We start from the raw sequence: 10,495 nt of genomic DNA, 5'->3' as shown, positions 1-10,495 counted from the left end.
CCCACTGTTGCAGTTTGCTTACACAGCAAGCTGCTTACTCAACAGGGACAACATCCAGGATGTCATGTGTTGTGCCGAATTCCTGGGAATGCACAACCTTGAAGACTCCTGCTTCCACTTCCTACAGGCCCAGATGAAAAGTGAGGCTGATGGCATGCAGACCAGCCAGAATCCACCATCACCCAAGACTCTGGTTCAAAACCATTATGATAATGGATTAGAGGATGCAAATGTGAAGCCAAGTGACTCCAAACCACCACTGCCTGGATCAAGGCTGCACCCTGAAACTGAGAAATTAAAAGTCACCAACAACCTGCACCAATCAGACCAACCTCCAACTTTCGACATCCCTCGTTATCCCAAATATAGAAAGTACCATCAGGTTCTTGTTGAGCACAACGCAACCACCTCCTCTCACAGCAGTACCTCAAGCTTACACGGCTCCCTGCAGGATACCGTCACCAGCAGCGATGCCCAGGGCCTTAATCTTTCCAAGGTTAAAGCAGAACCAGCAATTGGGGAAGACTGTGTGCCACTAGACTTGTCCGAGTTGGAGCAGGACGGTCTGGTTGGGGGTAAAGGGAGTGAGATGGAAATGGAGTTTGAAGGAAGACAACTTAGTTCAACGCCCATCGAATTGCCTGTGAGCAAGCGATCACCAGTGTGCCTGCGCTCCCTTGTTAAAAAGGAAGTCACATCTTCGGATCATTGTCTTACGGCTGATCTGCAACTCACCAGCAGAACCTCTCCCCTTCGAGAACCACAAGTTGCTCCAAATTACTTCCAAAAAGACTATCAGGCCTTCGTTGGGGGACTTGGAGTGACAGCCTCAAAGAAAGCTGAGAAATTAACAGATGACTTGTCACTCAAGTCACTTTCCTTTGAAAGAATCAATTCCCAAGAATCTGAACGTGAGAGTGACCGAAGAAGTGTCATCTTCTCCTCTCAAGCCCCTTATCATCTGGCGGCACCCGCACACTCTTATCCGGGTGAGAGCTGTTTGGGCCAGGAGACCTCGAATGACTTATGGGCAGGTTCCAGCCAGTCGTTCCCCTGCTCCCAAGCACTGTCCCCAACTTCTGTCTCTCAAGAGCCAGCATTGGCCTACCGCCGCCGGCCAAAGAGCAGCTGTCCGGTGCCCATTAAAATGTGTCCGCGTTCGTCTCGTGCCGAGAGCCACATCAGAACCTCCAGCTCTTGCTCTTCCTACTCCTACGCTGAGGATGGCAGTGGAGGATCTCCTTCCAGCCTGCCCCAGTTTGAGCTCTCTACCTCTCCTTGTTCCACCATGGCACGATGCCTGGCCCTTGAACACCAGGAGCATAGCATGTCAGGGCCACCAAAGATCAAGTGCGAAAAGTCATACGACACCAATTCCAGTGACGAATCTGGATCTTTTTCAGATGGAGATAGCGAATCATTTCCCATCAAAGAGCACACTCAAGAGGTTGGTATATGTTTGGAAATATTACGTGTTTGGAAATATTAGTTGCACATTGTGTATCCCAAACAAATAAAAAAGTTGATATTAAAACTTGCAGTGTTACACTACATGATTAATCAAAGCAAAGCTGAAATCATGATTTAATTACATAGATATGTATGTCAGTGCTGCATGTTTCAGAGTGTAGCACGGCACTGTGTTCATTTACACGTGATTAGTTCATGATCCAGTGTTTTCAGCAGCTGCATTGGTCGCTTAAATGTGCATTTGGCAACTTCTGCATGCCAAACCATCTTCCCAGACTTGAAGAATAAACTCTCATTTAATAATAAATAATAACTTGTGTTTTCTCTTACCCAAAAATCAAAGCCCAGTGGTTTGAATTATTAAAAAATTTAAGTCCAAATTATTAGTAGTATTGTATTTAACAGTTGGTACTGAATGAGATGATAGTAGTTCTTATTTGGTTTAATTTGCAATTTAATTGTAATTTGATTATTATTATATTATAGGTGTATAGATATATAATTCGACAGCCTTTTTTGCCAAATTGGTACATGCCCTTCAGACAAGCCACAGCTACCCTGAAGCTTTTTTTCAAAAAATGCAGGACTTTATATAGCAGGCACAATTTTTATCAGCCACTTCTATCAAATCACTTCTTATTTAATAATATTATTATTATTATTATTATTATTATTAATATTATTTGTTACCCCAAACAGTCCAGTCCTTTGCAGTGGTTGGCACACATTTTGTTGACATTTGAGCTTTTGATAGGCACAAGTTCAAATCCAATCTTGATCCCATTAAAAAAACAAAGAATCCCCATAAATAATTATGAAAAATATTTATCATTACAAAACATTCCCACATTGATTCCCGAGCTTCTGAGATTGAGAATCAAGCTGCAGTAACTTGGCAAACACTGGAGGGTTGCCATGGCAATAAGCTCTGAGGCCGTCCTTCTTCCTGAGGTCCCAATGACATAATTGTTCCTCCTCTTGACAACACTGACACATTGCCTGTTCAAGAATCTGTGTATGATAATTTTGCTGTCTCATTAAGTCGTTAGATTTTTTTTGATGACCCAATTGAGTTGTTGATGTCAGTATACAAATGACTAAAGAGTTGTTGTTTTTTGTGAGATTCTTAGAGTGTGTTTTGAAGGCAGATCCATAAAAGCCAGATATTTCACAGCAGCATTATGAAACTGATAGCTTTAGATTCTGCAGTCTGATTGGATGAGTTGTAGCTGTTGTAAAATAGCTGATATACGCACACCTGTGACCGAACATTAGTTCATCACTGTTGATGTATCAAGTTGCTGCATTGCCTGATGACTGTAAACATTATACTTAGCCTTATGTACTGCAGAATTACTTATGATTCGTTTTTTATTCGTCTCTTTTTGTTTTTCTTAAAATACATAAAACAAGATAGCATTAATATCGTATTGTTAAGTAAGGTTATGTTTCATCTTGTATAAACATATATTCTGTCTTACTGCTGTGGCACATTTTTTAAATTTGCTTTTAACTTGTTTGTACTGTACTTGAAAAATGAAAACCAAACATCTACAATTAGGATTATATGTACTATATATGCATTCTCTGAAAACAACTTTCAATATATTATGCAGTATTTCTTCTTAAACCAAAGTTCATAGTTCACCCCAATATGAAAATTCTGTCACCCTCATATTGTTACAAACCTGTATGGATTTATTTCTTCCAAAATGTTTATGGTCTCCATTGACATCCATAGAATAGAAAGTTCCACAGGAGGGAAAAACATATTGTAGTATTTTGGGAAAATTCTGATACTATGGAAACTCATACAGGTTTGGAATAACATGAGGATAAGTAAATCATGACCATTTTCTTTTTTGGATGGACTATCTGTGCCGTACATTAAGTACATTGAACTAATTTCAGGTATATTAGATATTAACTGGAACACAGTTTTGCAGTTTAAACAGTATTACTTAATGGATGAATTGTTTGCTTGTCAGTATCAATAAATGTTAACCATTTCATGATCATGTGATGATGGCAAAAAAGGAACCATGGTATTTAAATTAGATTTCTAAGAATACAATAGTACACTTGCAAAGCACCATGGCAATACCTTGCAATTTTTTATCTTTCACAAAATTAAGAAAAATAAATGGTTATGAAATAAAGCACAATTTGAACCAAATATAGTGTAGAAATCTCTTCAGAAACAATCTTTCTATAGCCGTCTTTATTTTGCCCTTCACTCTGCCTGAGTTTAAAGCTCCCAGCTGCAGGTCCCCAGACAGAAGTGGGACAGCGGCCCCCAGGCTCCCATCTGAGGATGGGCCGCTTCACCTCACTGGCTAACAGATGAGCCCTACTTCACAGTATGAGTGCCTTCTCCCAGAAACAACCTGACTTCAGAGAGAAGGAGAGGAGAAAAAACGTGCCTGTGCTGCTGGAAGCCTAATCTGTCATTCTAGCCTTATTACAGAGCTCTCTGTAGTAGAGCGGTTAAATATAGACCTCCATTTTACACAGACTGAGCAGTGGCACAAGGTCACAGCAGAGAGAGGGAGTATTCGTCATGGTGATCACTATGACCAGCTCCCTCAGCAGACTTAAGTCAGGTTTCATCTTTGTCTTTGCATGGAAATGAGAATCCAATGGCTATTAACAGAATTTGTAACTGAACCATAATGTGTCCTGTGCTCATCTTCATTTGCATGACATGCTTGAGCTGTGCTATGATTAGTTGAACAATATAAAGATGGTAAATTTAAGCTCTTTGCTGTAGCTTATTACAAGCATATATTACCAACCCACCTAAAAATCCTAAAATCGACATTTACAGTGGTTTTAAGTAATCATACCATATAGAATTTTATGGAATCTCTGTCAATCTTAAACTGTGTAAGATGAAACATTTCAACAGAATGACTGATCTGATCATTTAGCATTACATAGCATTTATGTGGAAGCTATCTCTATCTATCTATCTATCTATCTATTTATCTATCTATCTTCTCTAACTATAAGTGTGTGTGTATATGTGTGTGTGTGTGTGTGTGTGTGTGTGTGTGTGTATTACAAAAAATACTTTTATTGAAAATTAGGTTGTTTATTTATTGTTTTATATTTGATGAGTTTGCGCAGTTTAGTTTTTCCTATAGTTTAAGCCTGAATGCAAATAAATAAAACATTTCATACAAGTTAGATGGCAGTGTCATCTAGTGGTGAAGTTCCATATTTTCTGTGAAGGTTGTGTGAGATTTGCAGAATATATACATATACATATTGTAAGTATATATATAATTGTTGTTTGTTAATATTACGCTTCTTCCTGTATACGAAGTAACATGCTGCTGCAGTAAAGCATCTTAACTCTAATGTGCTGTCAACTTGCAGGTGAAACTGCCTTTCTCAATAGACCAGATCACAGAGCTTCCACGCAATGACTTTCAGCTGATGATAAAGATGTATACGCTGACCTCAGATCAGCTAGAATTCATCCACAGCATGAGACGCCGCAGTAAAAACCGCATCGCAGCTCAGCGCTGCAGGAAAAGAAAGCTGGACTGCATCCAGAACCTGGAGCATGAGATTCACAAACTGGTAGGCAACACCAACAACGTCAGAACGTTTGCTTGCACGCTTCACAAGAATCTAGATTTTTCTAAATCCCCTACATTTATTCCATGTGTTTCTCCTCTACTAGGTCTGTGAGAGACAGAAGCTCCTAACCGAACGCAGCCAGCTGAAGATCTGCATGGGGGAGCTGTGGGAAAACTTCTCCTTTTTGTCTCAGGAGGTTTGTAGGGAAGAACAGCGGAGTCCAGGACAGTCTCAATCTCTGTATAATCTACACCCAGACCCAGTTTCACCCGGCCCAGATCTTCAAATCTCTCCCAATCCCACCAGTATAGATGTCACTCTCACCTCACATAACAGTGTGGTGTCGTCCACAGGCTCAAATGACTGCCAGGCCATAGTCGAATCACCACACTCGCATCTCAGAGTGGACAGAGAGGCTGTGCCACCCCAAGACACGGTCACCTCTGAGAGGTCAGAAGCTTCCCACGTGGGCAGCTCAAGTGTGACGACTGATTTCTGCCTGGAAATGACCGAGAAGTGCACGACAGAAGAGCTGCCTGAGAGAAACTGAGTCCGGTAAACTGCATTCATATCTTTTATCATGACAATTGGTCCTGTGTTACGTTTTTTTGCCAGTGTTAAGTTTTGTTTGTCACTGCTTTAGGGGACTGTTTTGTTGTTACGCCCATGGCCCATTTTGTTTGTGTGTGCATATGGATTTGTTCTCATACATGCTGTATAGGATGCTAAAGTCATTTCGTTTTGAACATTACTTTTTCGTTTTTTCCATATTCATCATATGGTATCTGGTTCTCAGATTTATCTCAGGAATTGCATTTTTTATTAATTGTTTTTGGTAACAGTCAGCATATGCAAATGTGATATTGAGTGGTGGAAGTGTTTTGTATCTATTGTGCATTTAAGCATTCCTTACAAAATGTAATACCGGAGAAACTAAACAGCTGCTCACCTGAATTTGCAAGAAGCCAAGCAATCTGGTTATCAACATGGAAAAATCGACATCTGATCTCTTTCTGGAATAGTACAATGGAGAGCTCTTCTACAAAATGGATGATGAAGCAATGATGATGAGCTGCCTGAATGGTCCCTCAAACATTTTGTGATGAAGCATCATTTGTTATGGAAGCAATTTCTTTTTTTTTTTTTCGAAGCTCGGTTTTTTTAGACTGTTAAAATGATTGATCAGGGATGTCTGTTGTATATAAAACTCTCCAAGCAAACTTTAGTAAATTCAGTTATTCTGACTTGGTTCATTTTGGCAGCTCACACTTGGATCTCTTAGATCTGATTTGATTTCTTCAGGGCGTTACGCACATAAGAGTTTAACTGGGGTCAGAAATCAAATCAAATGTAAAAAAAAATTTAGGGGGGGGGGGGTTGCAGAGGGGTTTTTATTGTTAACATTTTTTGTATACTTTAACAGTCCACTCTGGTCCTAATATTTTCACTTTAAAAGTTCTCAATTCACTCCCTCAATCAGTTTTGGTGTAATTTTCACTAGTCTTATAACACTTTTACATTTTTGCTTTAATAGCATGGTGAAAATTCAAGCCTTAAGATAAAAACAGTTGGAAAAGCTTAATGCTGCATTTCTATTTTTGTTTCTGACATTGTTGTTGCTTTAAGCTACCGCGTGTAGGAGCCACTCGTATCTGCACTGACACTGTAAATTAAGTTCAAAGGTGAGATGGGTTATGTGTTTTAATGTTAATAATTTTAGTCTGTTTACTTTAAATTATTGTGGACTGCATGACTTTAATTAAATGTAAGACTTGATTAAGCTTCATGTTTAATATTTTGTTTTACCAAAAGTTTTGGGAATCTGATTGAACAAATTGGGAAAAATCAATCAAAAACATCTCATATAGTCATGTAGGTTAATTCGTGTCCCATAAAAGATGACTCTCATAAAATTGACTGTCAAGACTTCAAATATGTCCTCATGATGTTTTCAAATTTCCAGAGTAAATTATTCAGAATTCTGTTCATATTCCGAGTTTTTATACTCATGAGCTTTGACTAGAGATTTGGATAAATCAGGCATCATGCCTTTGTTATATGATGCACCACAGTTGTGATATGAATATTGGTTATTAGTTTACATGTAGTAGGGAAATTTTTGACATTCGCGGATCTACCTGTAAAATCGATATACCTCTCATCTCGAACAAGGTCTGTAGCAAAACTGGTTTACAACCTTTTTAAAAGATGTTTTACAATCATTTCTTTTATGTAGATTTTGTATGTATTGTACATATTCTGTTTATAGGTATTTGTGGGATTCTTTGCAAACGATTGTTTTGCTTTCTTTTGTTAATCGAATCTTGAAAAGTTGTGACCTCAATGTTCATAATCTGTATTTGTTACATTTCTTGAATGTGTCCACGTTGGATTTGTCTACTAGGATGTTAAATAAATTGCCAAGCATGTTTTATGCAGATTGAACGTGTTTTGCATCATTTGCTCCGAGGAGTATAAAATTAGCATGAACCATATTCACCCCGAATTCAAACACAAACAATGTTGGAAATAAGAAAACTTTTATTTTCTTCAGAATTTGACGTAAGTGTCCATCAGCTTGCATCACATTTTATGGATGTAAGCTAAATGATTTAAAAATGTTCTTTTTGCCAGCCGTCTGAAGGTCTGAAGCTTTTAGAAATATGCACAAATGTCTTTTGGCTTCCATAAGTAGACATGGAAAAAATGTATACCGTGCTTCACTGCTAAATTAAGGTGCTCACAATAAAAAATAAAAAAAAAGGAACCGTACAAAACAGCACTTCTTGTACCGCAATGAAGCTGAATTAGACCAGTGCTTTCCAAGCCGAGCAGATCCGAGTGCAAACCCTTTGTCACTGATATCTCCATTCATTTCTGCTCATGAACGGCCTGTTACATTCCTGTTGTCCTTCTGTCCTTCTTACTTTCACTTTTTCATGATGGAAGAGATATCCAAGAATACGCTCTGTAAGGAAGATGTTTTTCATATCAGTTTACAAATTAGGCACACATATGAAATATAATTATATTAATTATCAACATCCATCAATATTGTCTACTCATAATGTTAACATAAAATATATGTGTAAGTAAAAACATAGAAAATGTTATTACTGATTATTTATATATTATTACAGATCATTGATTGTTTTTCCTATTTATTATAATCAATCCAATTCAATTTCTTGAATGTAGCTGGCATAATCTCATCTTGAGAAAAAATAAATAAAATTCTGATCCACACTAAAATTCCCAAAAGTAATTTTGGACCAGAAGCTTTTATATGACCAGCTCAGTAGCTGGGTGTCATTTGTTTCTACTTGCCATAGACATCCGTCGTCCTCCCCCTGGTGGTGGGTTCATGGGCAGGTCGTTGAGTGAGCCTAGCTCGGACTCTGAACTCCTTGTGGAGGGACATGATGGACTGCCGGAAATACTGTCTGAGGGCATACGGACCATGAAACTGGCTTTCCTGTTGGGCGGACAGAAGTCGCTCTCGGAGGACTCCACTGTGTTGTCTCCCAGGTCTGGCACACGGCTGGGCCTGTGCAGAGCATTGCGAAGGCAGGCTGGTATTTCCATATGACCCTCAGGACCCAGATGACCCGAGTTTAAAGGCCTAACATCCCTCTCCGAGCCGTTACTACTCTCTAGATGCTTGTCACGGTTTTCCCGGTCCTCTAGTAACTCCATGGACCCTTGGGAGTGCAGTTCATGGATCATTCCCTGGCTAGGCTGGCGCATTTGCCTGGGCTGCTGGGTTATGCAGGACACCGGGAGGGTGGCCGCAGCGAAACTGTTGTGCTGCAACATGTTGTTGCTCGAGCCCATGTAAGCACTGGTTAAGAACAGTGGAGGGTCCGTTTGCCCCTGCGGAATAAAAGTTTTCAACTGCGGGTTTTTGTGGGGAGACATATCCGTCATTACGCACAGTTGCTGAATGGTCGAGTGTTTGGTTTTGCAAAGACTGTCGTCCTCGACGAGCTGGAGACCGCTTAGAGTCTGTTTAATTTTTTTAACCCCCAGGTGGGATATTTCCAAGAGGTTCAGGAACAACGAAACCCCTCCGATGACAATCATGAAAACCATGAAGATGGTCTTCTCTGTCGGCCTGGAGACGTAACAGTCCACGCTGTTTGGGCAAGGCACCCTCTCACACTTGTACAAAGGATCCAGTCCAATCCCATATAAGATATACTGTCCTATAATGAACGCCACTTCCACCACTGATCTGGTAAGGATATGAATTATATATGTGCGCAGCAAGGAGCCCCTCAGAGGAGCCTTCCTAACTTTCCTCTGCTCTTCTAGCTTCCTCAGTTCCTTCTCCAACTTCTTGTGCTCCTCCAAGAGGCCTTCCGTCTCTTCCAGTTCAGCTCTCAGCTGGATTTTCCTCCTGTGCCGTTCTTTCTCCAAAGCCCTCAGTCGGTACAGAGCATGTCCCATGTATACCAGCGAAGGCGAGGAAACAAAAATGATCTGCAGTACCCAAAAGCGAATGAGCGATATCGGGAATGCTTGGTCGTAGCAAACGTTCTTGCATCCCGGCTGGTCCGTGTTGCAGACGAACTCACTTTGCTCGTCCACCCAAACATCCTCGGCCGCCACGCCGAGAACCAGCATCCGAAATATGAACAGGATGGTCAGCCAGATTTTACCCACGATTGTGGAGTGAATATGAACCTCCTCTAAAATGCTCCCCAACAAGTTCCAGTCCCCCATCTTCACCGCCACATGTCCGTGCTTAAAAAAAATATATAGGAGTTAAGCCTAACATTCAAGTTGGTTCATTCTTTAGATTTCTGTATTCATGCATTAGCCATCATGCATAAGAATTTCTGCATGCATTCGACAAGCAAGTTTGACATTAAATTCCAAGTCTAGAAAGTCATGCACATGGTACAATGGACTTGATTCTACCCAGTTGGTTCATTCTTATTTTTTCTGCATTCATCCATTAGTTATCATGCATTTTGTAGGCATTCGACAAACAAAAAAGGCATGTTTGACAAATTCCAAGTTTAGAAAGTCAAGCACAAACAGTTCCTATGTAAGCACAAACCAAACTAAAATCAACTTACATTTTAGTGGGATTTGCTGTCTAGTTTCCTTGGAATATAAACAAGCATGTTTTCCCCGAAAAGGAACATCATTCCTTCATTTTAAAGCCATGGAGTTTGCACATTAAAGCACAGCCAGCCTCTCTGCATTATGTTGGCTACAGTGAATGTTCCCCACAGTTGTTGCATGCAGTGAGTTCACAGGATGTAGAAATTGATCAGAAACTGACGGGACAATGCCCCATGGCAGATCTTATCAAGCAATTTGCTGAAAACAGCACCCCCACACACATAAAAAGTTGCCCGCAATGCCAACCAACCGAATGTCCCTCATGCAGTCAATACAATATTCTACCACATTTCACGATATTGCA

At 40.0% G+C, this 10,495-nt stretch overlaps 2 protein-coding genes across 2 annotated transcripts; one reads left to right on the top strand and one right to left on the bottom strand.

Moving 5' to 3' along the window:
* Positions 1 to 7: 7 nt before the first annotated feature.
* On the top strand, positions 8 to 6,434 carry LOC113099656 (transcription regulator protein BACH2-like; the record flags this gene model as incomplete). The annotated part of the gene is made up of 3 exons (XM_026264546.1): positions 8 to 1,447; positions 4,852 to 5,058; positions 5,162 to 6,434. Coding segments are annotated over 3 exons (2,094 nt in total), but the record flags the coding sequence as incomplete, so codon positions are not given.
* A 1,933-nt stretch (positions 6,435 to 8,367) lies between these two features.
* On the bottom strand, positions 8,368 to 9,796 carry LOC113099658 (gap junction alpha-10 protein-like). The gene has a single exon (XM_026264548.1). It carries the CDS (start codon positions 9,781 to 9,783, stop codon positions 8,368 to 8,370), a length of 1,416 nt encoding a protein of 471 aa, XP_026120333.1. The 5' UTR covers positions 9,784 to 9,796.
* Positions 9,797 to 10,495: the final 699 nt, after the last annotated feature.

This window comes from Carassius auratus, unplaced genomic scaffold (assembly GCF_003368295.1).
Source record: "Carassius auratus strain Wakin unplaced genomic scaffold, ASM336829v1 scaf_tig00216991, whole genome shotgun sequence".
NCBI classification, from domain to species: Eukaryota; Metazoa; Chordata; class Actinopteri; order Cypriniformes; family Cyprinidae; genus Carassius; species Carassius auratus.
The sequence above is the reverse complement of the archived record's forward strand: the minus strand, read 5'-3'. Positions and strand labels throughout refer to the sequence as shown.